Genomic DNA, 21677 nt, shown 5'->3' on the forward strand with positions numbered 1-21677 from the left:
GAATGATCCAGGGGTAGTGACAGCTTTAGATAGTTTGAGAAATATGTATTTAGTTCTACAATCGTATGCAAAGCTTTCTTTAAAAACCACAAAATGTAGCAGTATTTCTTTGATACAAACTATTTGATTTGCTGCAATATTACACGACCAGAGTTGCCTCATGTTTCATTTCACTCTCCACCTGTTTACAATTTCGTCTGCTTTAAGCTCCTTTTATGCTATAAAATTATTTTTTCCCCAATTATTATACAGCGACTTATTTCTCTCTAAACCTGGATCTGTCTCAACATGCCGAGATGGAAGGGGTGATTAGTTTCAAATCGGCCTCCTGTGTTCCCAATAAATTATCAGTAATTTTAGACATTTTCCTCGTTCAAGGATGTATTAGACGCTTCTAGGGTAGGCGGGACTTGAACCGATATTTCCTTGGTCTAAGGAAAGGACACTACCGCCATGCTATTAGACCCTCTATAACAATGGTTAGAATGAGAACCACTAATGGATCATTATGACTGAGCCCTCTGGTGGACACACTGTCCTCTTTATGTGGATCTGAAGGACCGCCATTCAGTTTTTTTTGCTTGTTTCCAAACATTTGTTACACTTTGGCTGGAAGCTGAAGAAACTTTAAATGAAGTCGAAGAAAAAAACTCACCATGCGAATGGAAGACTTTTTAAAAAGTCGTTTGATACTTTCTGCACTAAGTGTGTGTTAATTATTACTTCACATCAGGAAATGTTAAACATTTGAGAAATAAAAAAGTCACTTGTCTACAAAGTACGTTTTACTTTGTAAAAGCAGATTTTTTTTGCAGGAATTCGAAAGTGGATTGTTATTTTCAGCATAGCTTCTAGTTAAGCAAAAAAAAAGGATTATTTTCTTGTTCAAGGGGGGTGTGGCAAACTATTCTTGAGGAGCCATGATGTGTGGGGGGTGCTGCTGTTGGACTGGAGTAGACGAAGTTAAAAATCACACATCATCAGATGAGAATCCAACAGGTTTATTTGGAAGCACTAGCTTTCTGAACGCTGCTCCTTCATCAGGTAGCTGTGGAGCAGAAGGTGATGCTGAAGTTTCGTGTTTCATGGGGCACCTTATCCATCTTGAACTGCTACTGCCTGTGGGACAATAAACTACATCTTTTGTTTAGAATGGTCAGAAACAAGTTTAATTGTCGTGAGTATAGACTCATAATCATGTCATCTATAACTATGGGTGAGGTAACTGATGACTGGAGAGTGGCTAATGTACCTTTTTTTAAAAGGTTGTAAGGAAAACCCAGGAAATAATAGGCCTGTGAGTTTTGCTTTAGTTGTGGGTAAATTGCTGAAAGTGATTATCAAAAATAGGATTTGTGGACATCCAGAGAAGTATTAATTGATTGGGGATAGTCACCATGGTGTTGTGTGGGGGAAATTGTGTCTCACAAACTTGATTGAGTTTTTTTTGAGGAAGTTACCAAAAAGATTGAGGGCAGAGCAGTTGACGTCATTTACTTTGACTTTAGTAAAACCTTTGACAAGGTTCCACATGGTAGATTAATTTAGTAAAGTTAGGTCACAATGGATTCAGGATGAGCTTGCCAATTGGTTACATAACTGGCTTCTCTGTAGGAGACAAAGGGTGATGGAGGGGTGCTGCTTTTCAGACTGGAGGCCTGTCACCAGCGATGTTCCATGGGGATCTGTTCTGGGTCCTGCTTTGTCTGTCATTTATATAAATCATTTGGATGAAAAACTAGAAGCATGATTAGTAAGTTTGTAGATGACACCAAAATTGGTGTCAGAAGAGTCAGTGAAGAAGATTTTCTAAGATTACAAAGGGATCTTGACCAAATGGGTCAATGGGCTGAAAAATGGCAGATGGAGTTCAATCTGGATAATGCAAGGTATTGCATTTTGGGAAAGCAAACAAGAGTGGGACTTATACAATTAATGGCAGGGATTTGGGTAGTGTTGTAGAACAAAGGGACATAGGGGTGCAGGTACATAATTCTTTGAAGTTTCCATCACAAATAGACAGGGTGGTTAAAAAGGAATTTGATATGCTTCCCATTATTGCTCAGTCCTTTGAGTATAGACGTAGGAAGTCATGTTGAGGTTGTACAGGACATTAGTGAGGCCTCTTCTGGAATACTGTGTCCAATTCTGGTCGCCCAGTTATAAGAAGGATATTATTAAGCTGGAGATGGTTCAGAAGAGATTGACCAGGATGTTGCCAAGAATGGAAGGTTTGCATTATAAAGAATGGCTGGATAGGCTGGGACATTTTTCACTGGAGCATAGGAGGTTGAGAGGCGTGATAGAAGTTTATAAAATAATGAGAGGTATAGATGGATTTAATGGCTGTTGTCTTTTCCCAAAGATGGGCAATTTCAAGATTAGGGGGCACATTTTTAAGGTGAGAGGAGAGAGATTAACAAAAGACATGAGGGGCACATTTTTTACAGAGAATGGTTTGGGTGTGGAATGAACTTCCTGAGGAAGTGGTGGATACGGGTCCAGTTACAGTGTTTAAAAGACATTTGGATAAGGACGTGATTAGGAAAGGGTTTGAGGGATATGGGCCAGCAGCAGTTAGGTGGGACTGGTTTAGTTTGGGATTATGTTTGACATGGAGTGGTTGGACTGAAAGTGCTGTTTCTGTACTATATGACTCTATAACATTGAGTGTTTTCATTTGCAGCTCCTACTTAGTTTCTTAAAATAATTTGCTTTTAAATATTTGGTTGTATTTTACACTTGCACTCCTTATCTATGGGCATGTTACGCAGGGAGTGGGGGGGAGCAGGTTAACAGGTGAGCACCACTGGGACTGGGAATGTGTCATCGCTCTGGAAAGCCATATCTTGCTTTGACTTTGGTATGGTTCTGCCCCAGTTCTGCAGTCTCTGTTAACCCATTGATTTGTTTGGGTATAGTGCCCCACCTGGGACTGTCCAAACTGATTAATCTTAAGAACAGACACATAGTGCTCTGTGCACTAACAGTAGGGGTGGATACCTTCAGGGGAAATTAATTCCACAACCCCCCCCACCCCTGCACCCTCACTGCCGCTGCCATAGCCAGAAAACTCATTGAAATCAAGTAGCGATTAGGTGCTTAAAATGTGATCCCAAGCTTGCTGTCCATTTAGGAACCTCACCACTGCAGTCTTTCCCTGCCTGAAGCTCCCAGCGGATCAGAAACCAGCAGCCTTCGGGATCTGGAGAGACAGTTGGGGGGTTGGGGAGGGGCAAGAGCAAGCTGTTCAGCCATGAGGGGCTGCACTGGTGAGCAGATGGCAGTTCAGGAGGCATTGTAGTATGGGGATCAGGAATGGGGTGCTCAGCTTTCCTCCCGCCCTCCATCTCTGCTCCCGGATTGGGAAAGCTCCATTCCTGCTTTTTTCTGGAAATTTGCCCTGGTTTCCCTTTGCCTGGTGGGAAGGTCGGTGATTGGGCCAGGGGCAAGATGGGTTCCTTCAGTGCCTATTAATCAGCCACGTAAGGGTTGGTTCAAAAACGTCACCATGGAACTTCTCGTTCAGAATTGAATTGCCGAAATGGTGGGGACTTAGTTTCTCTCTGGGACCAACCTGCCCTCATTACCGTCTTCAGAGGGGAACATCAATGTTGACGGAAACACAGAGGTGTTCCCATGCTGAAAGAGGCCATTCAGCCCATCATGCCTCCACCAGCACAGTTATTTTCTGTGGCTTTTGTTAATTCCTAGTTTCCCAGTCAGTCAAAACAATAAACAGTGAATAACATTCCTGTGATTTTTCTGTATGGTTCTGATATCTTGAAGTATACAGTTTAAAGTGAAATAGACACAAAACAATTGAACTGTTAAGTACTGTTTGATTTCCCACAGAGTGTTACTGACAGGGGCTGGGTGATGGCACAATCTTCTTTTTCCATCTTTTGACTGATGACAACATACCTATTTGACATAGAAGTAGTATTTAACTCTTTGAGTGTTGTGACTGTCAAGAGCAGACACAAACAGCTCTTCCTGCTATTTCAGAAAAGGGAGAATAAATGTTTAGATCTCAACAGCACCGTGCATTCACCACAGCATTCACACTCATACACATGGACACACATGTACAGAAGGAAAGATGATAAGTTTGTTGTCTTGCTCATTGAGCTCATTGTTTTCTCAAAAACTTTGAAGGAAAGGTGATGTTACAAAGAGTTAGCATGCACTTAATTTTTAAGAAAATACAAATAATGTATTCACTTGTTATGCTTGAGACTTTTGAGATGGAAGATTGAGATTTTGTGGGTGTGACGATTCCCTTTTAGGGAAGTGGAGATTGACTACTTCATCATAAACATCCGCAGTAATATCTCCCACTGGCAACGGCTGGCTCTGGCTTTGCTGTAGTTAAGGTGCATCAAGCCACTGTAGCAAAGTTCTGATTTGGTTCTTCAAATTGGTGGGTGAATGCCCAGCCTCCCTCCCCTTCTGTGAGCCAATTTGAGACAGGATCCTTTCTTTATTGGGGTGCATCTCTTGCCTCTGAGGCACCTTGTCTCTCAGGCTGCTTTTAAAACATGTGAGAGAATAGATGTCCCTTATCGCAAGCTGGTTTGTTCAGGTGACAACGGTATTTGTTTGTCCATTGTCGACACACATGGCCCATTCTGACTTCAATATTATAAAGTTTAAGATTCAGCAACTGGCAACTCCTTGTAAATGAATGGGTTTCTCCACACCACTCTTCTATGAAATTCATTTGTTCAGACAAGTAGCTTTCAGGTCACTGCACCTTAAGTTTGTACAGATATTTGGACAATTGTGGTTATTAAATCCACACTTCCACCTTTTAAAGTATTCATGATGCAAATGAAAAGTTCACTTACTTGCACCATTAAGATGGTGATCCTGCAGGTGATGAATTCCAGGAGAAAATGGGACTGCCATCTTTTGGGCCAATTTTTGTAACTTCTCCATTTGGATAAGTATCCATCAACGTTCATGCATCTATCAACTGTGTGCAGATCCTTCACAGGGAATTCCCAGGTTTGCAATCCTACCCCCATCACCAATTCTTGATTGCCTCAGGACTTGGCAAATACATTCTGGTAGGAATCTGAACATGACTTTGTTTATCATTGGGACAACAGGTTGGTGATCGTAATTTGAGGTGTCAACCCATGACAACTGGAGAACCACTGTGTCGTTGTAAGCTCCTTCCATTTACGTAGCTGGTCTCCTTTCACATGTTCTGCCACCAAGGACATTTTAGACCACATTTTTTCTGGGACCACACTCCCTTCTTCCCAACCTTGTCACCATGGGTGACCCTATAAGGAGCAAAGAATGTCATCATTCAAGAGATCATCAGAACTCACAGGCCTCTCCACTATGCCAATTTGGCAACTCATTGAGTGTGAGGGCAAGATTATAGAAGGAGTTATAGATGAACACAAATGTCATATATTTGAGACAGTGAGGAATTAGGAGTGAATTCCTTTCATGATTAACACAACCTAAGATTGTACTCCTTAGAATGTAGAAGGTTAAAAGATGATTTGACTGAAGTTTTCAAGATAATAAGAGCCAATTAGATCAATAAAAATAAACTATTTCTGCTGACCAGGGGATCTAAGACTGTGACATAGTTTAAAATCCTTTCAGGAGTGAAGTTTAGGAGTTTCATTCACACACCAGCAGTTGATCCTGGACCAATTGTTAAATTATAGGTTTCTGTCAGCCAGAGGTGTCAAGAAACATAAAGCAAAGGCCCCTTTGGACTTGCGTTACAGATCAGCAATGATCCAGTGGAATGGTTTTACAAGCTTAAGGGGGGTTAGATGTTTCACAATTGTTCTCATGTTCAATATGGGATTTGCTGCAGGGTAGACTATGAACTTTGAAACTAAAATTTTGGATAAGTTGCAGCTGGCTGGAAGAAGGTTTTGGGAGGCCAACTAGAAGATTACTGAAGTAATAGAGTCTTGACATGACAAAGACATAGACAGCAATGGATGGACATAGGTAGGAGGGAGGATGTTACGGCAATGGAAGCCAATGGCCTTGGATTGGAGAATGGAAATGCTATCCATTGATTATGATGTTCTGACTGACCTGTGTTCTTTGTGCAACTCTTTTCAGGTAGAGAATTTCTGCCCTTAGTTAAGGGAAAAGCCCAGCAAGAAACTTTGACCTTCAAATCTTGTGGGACAATGGCAACACCACAGACAGTGCCAAACATGTAAGTGTTTGCTCCAGCCTCGAGAAAATCTGCAAAATGTTTTTTTAGCGAAAAGCAATGGATGACAACAATGTCAAGGTTCCTTGTTTGTCATTATTTGTGGGTAACTTAAATCCGGATTACTCAAAGGAGCTGCTGAGTTACATGCTGAAGGATTTACTTGCTGCAATCGACGTTGTCCTGCAAAGACATGACATTGAAGTCTTCAAGAAGCACAAACGAGCCCATGCATTTATTCGCATGAAGACGGAGAATGGAATTCAAAATATCTTGAAACAACTTCAAGATCCTGCCATTTTGGATCAAAACCACATGAAAGGATTAGTAGTTAAAGGGAAAACATTAAAAGTTGCAAGGGATATCCGTGACTTTTCAGATTACACCTTCGATAAGGTAAAGGAAATTTCATTATCCATTTGCATTCATATTCCTTTAACTCCTCCAATGTTCGCTAGTAGGTATCAGAAATGTGAAAAAGTCCAATTGATTTGCAATAGAAACTGATGTCAAAGGATTCAGGGGCCAGGTGTTTACAATACTGTCCAAGACAGAGGAAAGGAAAGCATGTCAAGCAACCGTGCTGCTTTACCTCACTGCTGTGTAAACATCTTATCTTGATATCATTGCTGAACCATTGGTGACTCATGTATGCTATAAACTACGCACCATGTATTAATTACTCTAATCACTTGAAGAATCTCAGCATTGAACCCAGCAATACAGGTTGAAATCAGTTCCGGAAAAATGTTAGAAAACATTTGTTTACGCCAAGTCTGGTAAAACAGTAGATACTCAGTTATTAACTTTAAATTGGAAACTGATAGACCAACCAGCACAGATTACTAAAGAGTCTGTTGTGCTTGATTAATTCAATGTTCTAAGGAAACCACAGTGTTTATAAATAGCATTGATGTAATTTCAATGAAATCCCACATCATATTGGCATATTTTATTGTCATCAAATCTAAGCACTTACAAATATATCATGACTTAATCACTTTTGTCACATGAAACCCAGTTTATTGTTTCATAATAACATAAAATTTGACATAAATGAGATTTTAACTTCCATTGGTTTTTTTTTTGTGGAATTAACTGGGTGTATCAAATTTTGATGTGAGCTTTAAACAGCATGCGCCCTCTGACTGTAGGCTGTATAAGTAAATCAAGTTTACAGAGCCACACTGTGGGCAAATGCATCTCCTGTATCTAATAAAAGGTTATTTACACTGGACAGTACAGCTCAGTTGTATGGATTTTATTTTGGCTGTACTGCAAAAAGTCACATTTCACATATACATGAGAGAGGCAATGATTTAACAAAGACTTTATTATTTTTAACTTGTCCATGGGATGTGGTTGTACATGAAAAAACCAGCATTTCTAATAGCCCTTGAGAACAGTTATGTCAACCACCTTGCTGAATGCAGATCTAGAGCCACGTATGGACTAAACCAGATCAGGACAACAGATTTCCTTCCCAAAAGGGGATTTGCCAAGTCTTGGACTGGTAATGTCACTGGACCAGTAATCCAGAGACCCAGTCCAAAATTCTTGGTTTGCATTAGAATCCCACCATGACAGATTCTGGAATCTGAATTCAATGAGAAAAATTCTGGGATTAAAAACTTGACAAATGCCAACCATTAACTAATGATTGTTATCATTACACACTTGATTCACTAATGTCCTTTAGGGTCCTTACCTGGTATGGCCTATGTGTGACTCCAGATGCATAGCAATGTGGTTGATACTTAATGGCTGTAGTGAGACATTTAGTTTAATCCTAATTATGGATGGGCAGCAAATGCTAGCTACATGTCCATTTGCAAGAACAAATAAATAAGTGCTTTTTGTGACCATTGGTTGATTCATGGTTAACATTACTGAGACTAGCTCAAATTCCAGATTATTTTTCATTTGTTGAATTCAAAAAGAGTCCAACTATACATGTCTGTCATAATTTTATAAACTTCTATCAGGTCAGGACCCCCCCAACCCCAACTCACACCCCCAGCCCCACCCCAACTCACACCCCCACCGCCGAAGCTCTGGCGAATACAATTCAAGTTTGTCCAACCTTTCCTCATAGCTAATACGTTCCAATCCAGACAATATCCTGGTAAACACCTTTCGAACCCTCTCCAAAGCCTCCATATCCTTCCTGTAGTGTGACCAGAACTGCATCTAGTGCTCCAAAAGTGGCATCATTAAGGTTTAATACAGCTGCAACAATGATTTGCCAACTTTGATATCAATGTGTGATTGATGAAGGCAAACATGTTGTATACCTTCTTTACCATCTTATCCAGTTGTGTTACCACTTTCAGAGAGCTGTGGACCGGCACCCCAAGCTCCTTCTCGATATCACTGCTTATAAGGCTCCTACCATTTGTATAGTTTCCTCTTCCATGTGACCTCCCAAAATGCATCACCTCACACTTGTCTGAGTTATACTCCATCTGCCATTTTGTCTGCCCACCTTTCCAACTGGTCTTGATCCTGTTGTACCCTTCCTCATCATCCACAATTCCATCAATTTTTGTGTCATTTTCAAACTTACTAACCATACCACAAATATTTTCATCTAAATATATATAAAATATGTATGAAAAACAGAGGTCCCAGCAATGATCTTTGTGAAAAATACACTAGTCACAGCCCTCCAGTCAGAAAAATACCCTTCCACAACTACTCTGTCTTCTATGACCAAGCCAATTTTGTATTCAACTTATTAATGCACTGTGGATCCCATGTGAGTTACTCTTCTGGACCAACCTCCCATGAGGGTCCTTGTTAAATTCTTCAGTAAAGTCCATGTCGACATCATCCACTGCCTGACACTCATCAATCATCTTCCTCAAAAAAAACTCAATAAAGTTTAAGACAGCACCACCCCCACATAAAGCCATACTGACTCTTAAGTTCATTATTTTCCAAATGTGAGTAAATCCTGCAAATCCTGGAAAAATCCTTGTGGCTTACTGACAACAATTTCTTGGATTATCCCTGTTGCCCTTCTGAAACAAAGGAACAACATTGGCTGTTCTCCAGTCTTCTGGGACCTTGCCTGTGGTTCAAGCGGAGTCAAAGATCTCTGACAGGCACTCAGAAATCTCCTCCCTTACCTCTCTCAGTACTCTGGGATAGATTCAATCAGGTCCTGGGGACTTATCTACCTTAATGCTTTTCAAGACACCCAACACCTTTTTAATACTGACATGCCTTAGAGTATCAACATTCCCCTCCCTAATCTTACCATCCTCCATAGCCTTTCCCTTGGTGTACACCGATGCAAAGACATCATTAAGGTTCCAGGCATAAATTCACTCCTTTGTCTTTGACTGGACCTACCCTTTCCCTAGCTACCCTCCTGCTCCTAATAAATGTATAAAATGCCATGGAATCCTCCTTTAATAAGACTTGCCAAGGACATTTCATGACCTCTTTTAGCCCTCCTGATTCATTGTTTCTTTCCCACTTTCTTTACATTCCTCAAGTGCCTTGAATTTGAATTAGCTTTATTGTCACATGTACTCAAATGAGTACAGTGAAGACTTTACAATCTCATCATTTTAGTATCATTTGGAATAGCCTATGTACACAGAAGTAGAATGTGGTCTGTTTTCAGTTTCATAAACATTGCATGTCTGTCCTTTTTCTATGACTCATGTCATCCAGGGTACTTGAATCTTGCTGTCCTTCTCTTTCATACTCACAGGAACATATTGATCCTAAACTGTGATCAACTGGCCTTTAAAAGACTCCCACATGTCAGATGTGGATTTACCCTCAAACAGCCACCCCTATCTAATTTCTCCAGTTCTTGTTTTAATACTGTTGTAATTAGCCTTCCCCCAATGTAACCAAGGATGAGTCTTAAACTTATCCATTACTATCTTAAAACTTATGGAATTATGATCACTATTACCAAAATACTCCCACTGTAACTTTGATCATGTGGGTAGGCTTATTTCCCATTACGTAGTCCAGTATACCTCTTTCCCTAGTTGGACTATCTACATATTGTTTCAAAGTTTGTGAGAATATTTGTAGCTCGGGTGCTCGTTGTTGTGGTTCTGTTCGCCGAGCTGGGAATTTGTGTTGCAGACGTTTCGTGGTCAAACCACTATAAATGCTGGAGGAAACATCACAGAAGCGCTTCACAGGAGGCTCCCAAGCACTGAGGATGTCACCTAGACAGGGGAGATGCGGATCATTAGCTGTCTTCCTGTTTGTCCTATGTAGTGTTTTGTGCAGTCGTTGCATGGGACTGAGAATTCACCACAAAGGTATATACAGGAAAGCCACACACACAGACCAAGTCCTGAACTACGAAAGCAACCACCCCAACACACACAAAAGAAGTTGCATCAAGGCACTATTCAAAAGGGCCACAACACACTGCAAAAAGAGGAAGAGGAACACCTATACAATGTATTCGCCAAAAACGGATACCTGCGCAATTTCATCAACAGATGCCTAAGAGAAAGACAACGGAATGAGGACATGCCGCAACCCAAAAGACTAGCTACACTACCATACATCAAGAGCATTTCCAAACTGACAGCCAGACTACTGCGACCACTAGGACTCATAACAGCACACAAACCAACAGCCACTCTCCGGCAACAACTCACCAGGACGAAGGACCCGATACCCAGCATGAGCAAAACCAATGTAGTGTACAAAATCCCATGCAACGACTGCACAAAACACTACATAGGACAAATAGGAAGACAGCTAACGATCAGCATCCATAGTGGCCACACACTCAGATGACAAGCAACATGAATCCGACTGGGACAACACTACTATTATAGGACAAGCCAAACAGAGAACAGCCAGGGAATTCCTAGAGGCATGGCACTCATCCACAGATTCAATCAATAAGCACATCGACCTGGACCCAATATACCGGCCACTGCAGCGGACAGCTGGAACTGACAACCGGAAGCGGCAGATACAAATCACTATAAATGCCGGGGGAAACATCACAGAAGTGCTTCACAGGAGGCTCCCAAGCACTGAGGATGTCACCTAGACAGGGGACGAAACGTCTGCAACACAAATTCCCAGCTCGGCGAACAGAACCAAAACATATTGTTTCAAGAAACCCTCCTGAATACACCTAACAAATTCTCCCCCATCTAAGTCCTTGGCACTAAGGGAGTACCAGTCAATATTGGGAAAGTTAAAATCACCCACTACAACAATGTTGTTTTTACATCTTTCCATGATCTGTTTCCTCATCTGTTCCTCTATCTCCTGCTGGCTATCGGGTGACCTATAGTATAACCCCATCATGGTGATTGCACTTTCTTATTCCTGAGTTCTACCCACATATCTTTACTGGATGAGCCTTCCAAGATATCTTCTCTCAATACTCAGGAATGGAACTCCCCTGTCCCTTTTAATCCCTCTCTCCCAAACTTGAACCATCTAAACCCTGGAACAAAAAACTGCCAATCCTGCCCTTCTCTCAACATTGTAGCTCCATGTACAAATCCAGGCTCTAAGCGCATTTACCTTACTTGTTATACTCCTTGCATTAAAATAAATACAACTTCAGACCACTAGTCCCACTGTGTTCATTAACCTGGCCATGCTTATTCTTCCTATTCGACCTACTTGATTTAATCTCTACCTTTTTCTCAATCACTCCATACGCTGACCTACTGCTCTGGTTCCCAACCTTGCCACATTAGTTCAAACTTTCCCATTATTAGATGAAGTTTTAAATCCACATATTTCATTCTTGGTCCATTCTTATTGAATCCTGTTGTATGGAATTAGCAAGTAACGTTTCTATTCCAGTTTCCCTGATTACCATAAGACATAAGTGCAGAATTAGGCCATTCAGCCCATCAAGCCGATTCAGCCATTCAAAGAGATCATGGCTGATCTGATAATCCTCAACTCCATTTTCCTTCCTTTCCCCCGTAACTCGATTCCCTTCCTGATTAAAAATCTGTCCATCTCAGCCTTGAATATATTTAATGACCCAAAGTGAACGGCCATCTGTGGTAAACAATTCCACAGATACACTACCGTCTGAGAGAAGAAAATCCTCCTCCTCATCCTCTTAAACATTTGACCCCTTATTCTAAGATAATGCCCTCCAGTCCTAAACTCTGCTACAAAGGGAAACGATCTCTCTGCATCTATCCTATCAAACCTCCTAAGAATCTTGTATGTTTCAATAAGGTCTCCTCGCATTTTTCAATATTCAAATGAACAGCGGTCCAGCCTACACTACCTCTCCTCATAAGACAGTCAACAGCCATTCCTTTTATATTTCAGTTTATTTTTCCCAGCTTTATGTGCCCAAGTTAAGGATGAAATTTATCCTGAAAGTCTGCATTTATGTTCAGAGTGCATTTGAGAAACATTAAAGAAAATATTTATCATACAATTGTGATTCATCGATCTTGCCTTAAGTTGATATCCAAAACTTAAATGGGGTGACCTGGAAGGGTATAGGTCTTGTACTTACCTTTGCATTTTGATTATTCCCAGAACAGTTCTGCAGATACATCAAAATACGAATCCCACAGTCAAGGACAAAAGGACAAGAGGAGACTGGAACAAACACAGGACACATTGGGATATACCGCAGGGAAATCCAGCTACCTCGCAAACAAAGTGATGGACCATTTATCAACTCCTCTAAGTGGCACCAAGTCAGACAGTGCTATCATCGGTGGAGAGATTGCTGGACAGGAGCGCTTATTTTATGGGGCACTGATGGGGAGTGAGACAAGGAATGTTGAATTCAAACGTGGAGGAGGAGAATATCTGAACATGGCTCTGAAGAACCATGTTAGGAAATATGTCTGTGCGTTTCTGAACAGTGAAGGGGGCAGTTTGTTTGTGGGTGTGAATGACGATGGCACTGTGTGTGGAGTCGAATGCAATCACAAGGATGAAGATCGGGTTAGACTTCTGATAGATTCAATTGTGAAAGGGTTTAAACCACCACTCTTCCCCAATTCCTACTCTATCACCTTCCTTCCAGTCATCAAGGATGGGGACACCGGGATGTTTCTCAAAGTGATGAGGTTAACTGTGCATCCGCCCAAGAAGGATGGTGATGTGTTACTGTACGAGACTGACCAGGGTGAAGTGTACATTCGTCGAGATGGTAGCATCCAAGGTCCACTATCAGGAAGTTCCATTCAGGAATGGTGCAGACAGGTAATGCACAAGCTTCAGTGAATTACTACGGGAGCATTTTGCCCTCATTTTACTGATCTACATTTAACCATGTAAACTGCTTTCTGTTTTTAAGCAAAGTCCATATTCCACGTAATAATAATCTGAGTTGAGAATGGGTGATGTTTTTGAAAAGTCTCCCAACAGTCAGTCTGACTGTGAGGGATAGTAACTTGGGTGAGACTGAACCTTTATTTCCAGTTTTCCTTCTTATCAATTTATTCATGTGCAAGTTACACTGAGTTTGGAATTCTTAGATTTTCCAGAACTTGGCATTGTCCCTCTTCCCATGTCAGATTTATTTTTACATTATACTGTTTAATCTCCTTCAATTCTCCTCCTCTCAATGTATCAAAGCTCACTTTCTCCTTGTTTTATCTTCTCCCCATCATTTAATTTATAATGAGTTGTTACCTTCAGTCATATCCTTAGCCTCCTTTTTATAGATAATTGACAATGGCATTAAATCAATGCCACGTCCTATCATCTCAGGAAATGTGAAAGATCCTATTGCCACAATTTGAAGAACAGGAGAGCTCTCCCAATGTCCTGTTTAACATTTATTTTACAGCACAGCTAGAGTCTGAAAAGACCTTGGATCGTACATTCCAAGAGATGATCGCTCCACAGTGAGAGGCCAGGATAGTAGATGGATGGCCGTTTGGAAGAAAACAGACAGCAAGTACATTCACAACAGGATAACAGAACAAGGCCTTAATTTAATTATCCATAAAAGGAGCCTAAGTATACAACTTCAGATAATGACTTAATATAAATGAATATGGTGAAGAGAAGATAAATCAAGGAGAATCTATACTTAAGATACATTGAAAGTATGATAATTGAAGGAAATTAAGCAAGACAAAGTAGTAAAAGTAAATAACAAACTGAAAAAACTGCGGATGGTGGATATCAGAAACAAAAACAGAAATTGCTGGAAAATCTCAGCAGGTCAGGCAACATTTGTGGTGCGAAATCACAGTTAACATTTTGGAACCAGTGACTCTTCTTCAAAACCGTCCTGAAGGATTTGAAACATTAACTCTGACTTTGCTCCAAAGATGTTGCCTGACTTGCTGAGATTTTCCAGCAATTTCTGTTGTTGTTGTTGGTAAAAATAAATCTGCCTTGGGAAGAAGGACAATGCCAAGTTATGAAAAATGTAAGAATTCCAAACTCAGGTGTAACTGAATAGACAGATAAGAAGCAAAAGTGGAAATGAAGGTTCAGTCTCACCCGAGTCATAGAGATGTAAAGCACAGAAACAGGCCCTTCAGTCCAACTCGTCCATGCCTAGCAGATATCTCAACCCAATCTAGTCCCACCTTCCAGCACCCGGCCCATATACCTCCAAACACTTCCCATTCATATACCCATCCAAATGCCTCTTAAATGTTGCAATTATACTAGTCTCCACCACTCCATTGGCTCCATTGTTATTTGTCATTTTTATAAATAAGCTGGATGAGGGTGTAGAAAGATTGGTTAGTAAATTTGCAGATGACATTAAAGTTGGAAGAGTTGTGGATAGTTCAGAAGGATGTTGTAGGTTACAGAGGGACATAAATAAGCTGCAGAGCTGGGCTGAGAGGTGGCAAATGGAGTTTAATGTGGAAAAGTGTGAGGTGATTCACTCTGAAAGGAGTAACAGCAATGCAGAGTACTGGGCTAATGGTAAGATTCGTGGTAATGTAGATGAGCAGAGATCTTGGTGTCCATGTACATAGATCCCTAAAAGTTCCCACCCAGGTTGATAGGCTTGTTAAGAAGACATATGGTGTGTTAGCTTATATTGGTCGAGGTATTGTGGTTCAGAACCATGAGGTCAGGCTGTAGCTGTACAAAACTCTGTGTGGCTTCACTTGGAGTATTGCGTACAGTTCTAGTCACTACATTATAGGAAGGATGTGGGAGCTTTGGAAAGGGTTCAGAGAGATTTACTAGGATGTCACCTGGTGCGGAGGGAAGGTCTTATGAGGAAAGGCTGACAAATTTGAGGTTGTTTTTGTTACAGAGGTTGAGAGGTGACTTAATTGAGACATATAAGATAATCAGAAGGTTAGATAGGGTGAACAGTGAGAGCCTCTTTCCGCGGATGGTGATGGCTATGAGGGGACATAGCTTTAAATTGAGGGGTGATAGATATAGAACAGATGTTAGAGGTAGTTTCTTTCTCAGAGAGTAGTAGGGATGTGGAACACACTACCTACAACAGTAGTAGACTCGCCAACTTTAGGGGCATTTAAATGGTCATTGGATCATCATATGGATGAAAATGGAATAGTTTAGATGGGCTTCAGATTAGTTTCACAGGTAGGCGCAACATCAAGGGCCGAAGGGCCTGTGCTGCAGTGTACTGTTCTATGAATATAATAGGGAAAGAGAGAATGCAAGAAAATAAGTGACAGTTACATAAAGGCGAAGCCAAAAACCTTCTAACACCATGTCAATAGATTGAGTGGGATCAATGGGTGCTGAAAGGGAGAAAAACCCCTCAGAAAACGAACAGGAAATGACATCACCACAAACGCCAGGAACCCCATCCAGGAGAAAGATATAAATAGAAAGCAGGAGACAACAGCTTCGCTTCACTTGGAGGTCGCCACTGATGATGTTACCTAGCCAGGTAATGAAATGTCTGGATATCAAACCTACAGCTCAGCGAGCAAACCTACACCTTAAACCTCAACCTGAGCTACAAACCTTGCAGGGAGAAAAATGCCAAAAGCACAAAGCAAAGCTGAAATACTTAATGAGTGTTTTATATTATTGTTTACAAAGATTTTCCGGTGTTTATAAAGTTGGAAACCAGACTTATCGACATTGATATCTCCCAGTTGTCCCCATAGTCTGTTTCTGTGGGAATTGCCTGTGAACTTTACACAACCCTGTTCCATGGGACCATCTGACTAAGTCTTCAACTTTGACTTCTGACTTGGTTACTTGACTAGTTACCCAGGAATTGTTAGGTGGAAAAAATAGTCTAATATCTTATTAACTAATAAAACAATGAACCTATTTTATTTAAGGAAAGATAGTAGTTCATTGGAGGCAGTTCAAAGAAGGTTCTCAAGAGTGATCCCTGGTATGGAGGGATGGTCTTATGAGCAAAGATTAAACAGGTTGGGACTGTACTTTTGAGTCATAGAGATGTACAGCATGGAAACTGATCCTTCAGTCCAACCCGTCCATGCCGACCAGATATCCCAACTCAATCTCATCCTACCTGCCAGCACCTGGCCCATATCCCTCCAAACCCTTCCTATTCATATACCCATCCAAATACCTCTTAAATGTTGCAATTGTACCAGCCTCCACACTTCCTCTGGCAGCTTATTCCATACATGTACCACCCTCTGCGTGAAAAAGTTGCCCCATAGGTCTCTTTTATATCTTTCCCCTCTCACCCTAAACCTATGCCCTCTAGTTTTGGACTCCTTGACCCCAGGGAAAAGACTTTGTCTATTTATCCTATCCATGCCCCTCATAATTTTGTAAACCTCTATAAGGTCATCCTTCAGCCTCTGATACTCCAGGGAAAACAGCCCCAGCCTGTTCAGCGTCTCCCCATAGCTCAAATCCTCCAACCCTGGCAACATCCTTGTAAATCTTTTCTGAACCCTTTCAAGTTTCACAACATTTTTCCGATAGGAAGGAGACCAGAATTGCATGCAATATTCTAACAGTGGCCTAACCAATGTCCTGTACAGCCGCAACATGTTCTCACAACTCCTGTACTCAATACTCTGACCAATAAAGGAAAGCATACCAAACACCTTCTTCACTATCCTATCCACCTGAAACTCCACTTTCAAGGAGCTATGAACCTGCACTCCAAGGTCTCTTTTCTCAGCAACACTCTCTAGGACCTTACCATTAAGTGTATAAATCCTGCTAAGATTTATTTTCCCAAAATGCAGCACCTCGCATTTATCTGAATTAAACTCCATCTGCCACTTCTTGGCCCATTAGCCCATTTAATCAAGATCCTGTTGTAATCTAAGGTAACCTACTTCGCTGTCCACTACACCTCCAATTTTGGTGTCATCTGCAAACTTACTAACTATACTTCTTATGCTCGCATCCAAATTATTTATATAAATAACAAAAAGTAGAGAACCCAGCACTGATCCTTGTGGCACTCCACTGGTCACAGGCCTCCAGTGAATGCCTTACTGAAGTCCATATAGATCACATCTACCGCTCTACCCTCATTGTTACTTCTTCAAAAAATTCAGTCAAGTTTGTGAGACATGATTTCCCATGCTTAAAGCCATGCTGACTATCCCTAATCAGTCCTTGCCTTTCCAAATACAGGTAGATCCTGTCCCTCAGGATTCCCTCCAACAACTTGCCCACCAATGTCAGGCTCACTGATCTATAGTTCCATGGCTTGTCCTTACTACCCTCCTTAAAGAATGGCACCATTTTAGCCAATCTCCAGTCTTCCGGCACCTCACCTGTGACATATCTCAGCAAGAGGCCCAGCAAATCACTTCCCTACTTCCCACAGAGTTCTCGGGTACATCTGATCAGGTCTTGGGGATTTATCCACCTTTATCTGTTTCAAGACATCCAACACTTCCTCCTCTGTAAAATGGACATTTGGCAAGGTGTCACCATCTATTTGGCTACTTTCTACATCTTCCATATCCTTTTCCACGTAAACACTGATGCAAAATACTCATTTAGTATCTCCCCCATTTTCTGCGGCACCACACAAAGGCCGCCTTGCTGATCTTTGTGGGGCCCTATTCTCCCCCTAGTTACCCTTTTGTCCTTAATGTATTTGTAAAACCCTTTGGTTTCTCCTTAATTCTGTTTGCCAAAGCTATCTCATGTCTCCTTTTTGCCCTCCTGATTTCCCTCTTAAGTATACTCCTACTGCCTTTATACTCTTCTAAGGTATCCTTTTGCATCACTATTTTAAATCTAAAGAATGATGGTCGCTGGCCCCAAAGTGCTCCCCCACTGACACCTCAATCACCTGCCCTGCCTTTTTTCCCAAGAGTAGGTCAAGTTTTGCACCTTCTCTAGTAGGTAGATCCATATACTGAATCCGAAAATTGTCTTATACACACTTAACAAATTCCTCTCCATCTAAACCCTTAACACTATGGCAGTCCCAGTCTATGTTTGGAAAGTTAAAATCCCCTACCATAATCACTCTATTATTCTTACAGATAGCTGAGATCTCCTTACAAGTTTGTTTCTCAATTTCCCTCTGACTATTAGAGGGTCTGTAATACAGTCCCAATAAGGTGACCATCCCTTTCTTATTTCTCAGTTCCACCCAAATAACTTCCCTGGATGTATTTCCAGGAATATCCTCCCTCAGCACAGCTGTAATGCTATCCCTTATCAAAAATGCCACTCCCCCTCCTGTCTTGCCTCCCTTTCTATCCATCCTGTAGCATTTGTATCCTGGAACATTAAGCTGCCAGTCCTGCCCATCCTTGAGCCATGTCTCTGTAATTGCTATGATATCCCCGTCCTGTGTTCCTAACCATGCCCTGAGTTCATCTGTCTTCCCTGTTAGGCCCCTTGCATTGAAATAAATGCAGTTTAATTTATTTGTCCTACCTTGTCCCTGCCTGCAATGACTGTTCTCAACTGCACCAGACTCAGATTGATCTCTTTCCTCACTATCTCCCTGGATCCCACCCCCCCCCCCATCTTACTAGTTTAAATCCTCCTCAGCAGCTCTAGCAAATCTCCCTGCCAGTATATTAGTCCTCTTCAATTTAGGTGCAATGCATCCTTCTTGTACAAGTCACTTCTACCCCAAAAGAGATTCCAATGGTCCAAAAATGTGAATCCTTCTCCCATACACCAGCTCCTCAGCCATGCATTCATCTGCTCTATCCTCCTATTCCTGCCCTCACTGGCTCGTAGCACTGGGAGTAATCCAGATATTACTACTCTCGAGGTCCTCCTTTTTAAATTCCTGCCTAACTCTCTGTAATCTCCCTTCAGAATCTTAACCTTTCCCTTCCTATGTCATTGGTTCCATTGTGGACAATGACCTTTTGCTGGCCCCTCTTGCCCCTTGAGAACATTCTGCACCCTCTCTGACTACTGGAGTTTAGAAGAATGAGAGGCAATCTCATTAAAATGTATAGAATTGTTCAGGGGCTTGACAGGGTAAATGCTGAGAGGATGTTACCCCTCATGGCAAAGTCTAGGACCAGAGACCATAGTCTCAGAATAAAGGGGCACCAATTTCAGACTGATGAGGAGGAATTTCTTCTCTGAGGGTTGTGTCTTTGGAACTCCTGGGCACAGAGAGCTGTGGGAGCAGAGTCCCAGTGTGTATTTAAGGCTGAGATAGGTTCTTAATCAGTTGGGAATCAAGGGTTATGGGGATAGTGTAGGTAAGTGGAAATGAAGAATGTAGGATCCGCCAGAATCCGAATGCATGATGGAGCAGGCTTGAGGGGCCGAATGGCCTACTCCTCCAATTTTTGTTTAATGATCTTATGAAGAGGAGTTGTAATGGAGTCAAAAAAATTAACCTTGTTTCTCTCTCCACAGATGCTACCAGATAAGTTGAGTTTCTCCAGCACTTTGTCTGTTTGTTTCAGATTTCCAGCTTCCACAGAATTTGTTTTTAGTTTATTCTTACACCATTTTCTTAGTTTAAAACACTGTCTTCTGCCATTTTTAGCTCACTCCAGAAATGAGTGGTCTCCTACAACTGCTAATACCACAACGCCATCATCTCTGCCCAAAATGAAGAAGTTGTATTTAATTCAAAATGTTAAGACTGTTTCTCTCTTCATGTACTTTGGCTTTATTTCAGATTTTCAATATTTTATTTCAATGAGTAGGGGCAACTTGATGCTATAGGAGCAGTTGTGACAAATAGTATTTTGCCTTGATGTGAACGAAAGCCCAGATATATTTGCACAGAACAGTATCAAGGGTTTTGTTGAGCTTTAGGTGAGGGAGGAGGCGGGGAACCTCATGGGTTGAATGGCCTATTTGTGTTTATTTTGTGCAATTCCGTTACCATTTTTGTTTTGTTTGCTCCTAAGAAATGGACAGTGGAAATCAAGAAATTGCAAGACACAATCGACAACTTAGTCAAAGAGGAATGTCGTTTGCAGGAGGAACTTCGTCAACAGCAACAGTCAATCCTGGAACTGCAACAATTGCAGCAAGAACTACAGGCAGTGAATTCAGACAAGATCGCTGTGTCAAATCTGTGCTGCATTATTTAACCGCACAAGAGATCAGGCCAACGCAGAGCACACTGCAGACATCAGGGGCAACAGCCATAAAACAAGCAACTCAGAAATGACAGTTTAATAAAACCTCTGCCGCAGACCTGAAATTCTCAATAGACTTCAAAGCATTAATATGATGCTCCAGATTTCAGTGAGTTATACCCAGCTTTGTCATTATCGATAATGGGGATTGATGGCCCAAATGTGGGGATTGAGATTTTGCATTTCCTCCCTTTCACTTGAATTCTCCAGCAACTGTGGTTCTACTTGTTTATATCTGTGGGTTCAGTATTTTGCCAATGATGTTAGTAGTAAAAGCAAGTGTCCCAGTGTGCTCAGAGGCAAAAGAAACCCTAGACAAATCGAGATGCATTCTGTAGTTTCCCAGCTGAATTTGTTGAATTTATAACTCTTCCAACACAGTAAGACGTCTAGAGGTGGTTCTCAGTCGTATGCAGCAGATAACATGTGACCGAGAAAATGCAGATGAATTTGATTTTCAGATTAACTCACAGAGGAGATGGTCAGGTTTAGGGAGAGAATTCCAAGTCTAAGCTCTAGATTGGTCCAAGTTAAAATTACACAACACCAGGTTATAGTCCAACAGGTTTAATTGGAAGCACACTAGCTTTTGGAGCGACGCTCCTTCATCAGGTGATTGTGGAGGGCTCGATCGTAATACAGAATTTATAGCAAAAATTTGCAGTGTGATGTAACTGAAATTATACATTGAAAAATTGATTGTCTGTTAAGCCTTTCATCTGTTAGAATACAGTGATAGTTTCACTTCTTTCATGTGTAAATCACAAAACCCTTTTTTTTTTAAGTTGCATTCTCGGGTTGGGTGCATGTGTGAGTGTGGGAGTGTGTGTGTCTGTAAGGGTGTGTGTGGGTGTCTGTGTGCGCGTCTGTGTGTTCCTGCGTCCGTGTCCATGTGTATGTGAGAGTGTGTGTGTGTAGGAATATCTGTGTGTGTGTGTAGTGCAATGGTGATCACCTGTAATGTGACATGAACCCAAGGTTGAGGC

General features: G+C 41.4%; 1 protein-coding gene across 3 annotated transcripts; it reads left to right on the forward strand.

Annotated features, from left to right (window-relative positions):
• Positions 1-725: 725 nt before the first annotated feature.
• On the forward strand, positions 726-21202 carry LOC122563485 (schlafen-like protein 1). 3 transcript variants are annotated; one of them, XM_043717267.1, is made up of 5 exons: positions 1001-1177; positions 6106-6205; positions 6335-6598; positions 12725-13402; positions 20458-21202. In XM_043717267.1, exons 3-5 carry the CDS (start codon positions 6350-6352, stop codon positions 20641-20643), a joined length of 1113 nt encoding a protein of 370 aa, XP_043573202.1. In that variant the 5' UTR covers positions 1001-1177; positions 6106-6205; positions 6335-6349; the 3' UTR covers positions 20644-21202. The 3 variants fall into 3 exon arrangements, with proteins under 3 accessions (XP_043573201.1, XP_043573202.1, XP_043573200.1); XM_043717266.1 differs by lacking the exon at positions 1001-1177 and adding an exon at positions 726-778 and having other exon boundaries at positions 6106-6598; XM_043717265.1 differs by having other exon boundaries at positions 6106-6598.
• The last annotated feature ends 475 nt before the right edge of the window (positions 21203-21677 follow it).

This window comes from Chiloscyllium plagiosum, chromosome 27 (genome assembly GCF_004010195.1).
Source record: "Chiloscyllium plagiosum isolate BGI_BamShark_2017 chromosome 27, ASM401019v2, whole genome shotgun sequence".
Lineage (NCBI taxonomy): Eukaryota > Metazoa > Chordata > Chondrichthyes > Orectolobiformes > Hemiscylliidae > Chiloscyllium > Chiloscyllium plagiosum.

Excerpts from the sequence above, each read along its gene's own strand:
- LOC122563485 (XM_043717266.1), top strand. The coding sequence starts at position 6,263 with ATGGATGACAACAATGTCAAGGTTCCTTGTTTGTCATTATTTGTGGGT. Across the intron at positions 6,599-12,724 it reads CAGATTACACCTTCGATAAG|AACAGTTCTGCAGATACATC; the intron begins GTAAAGGAAATT and ends GATTATTCCCAG. Across the intron at positions 13,403-20,457 it reads TTCAGGAATGGTGCAGACAG|AAATGGACAGTGGAAATCAA; the intron begins GTAATGCACAAG and ends TTTGCTCCTAAG.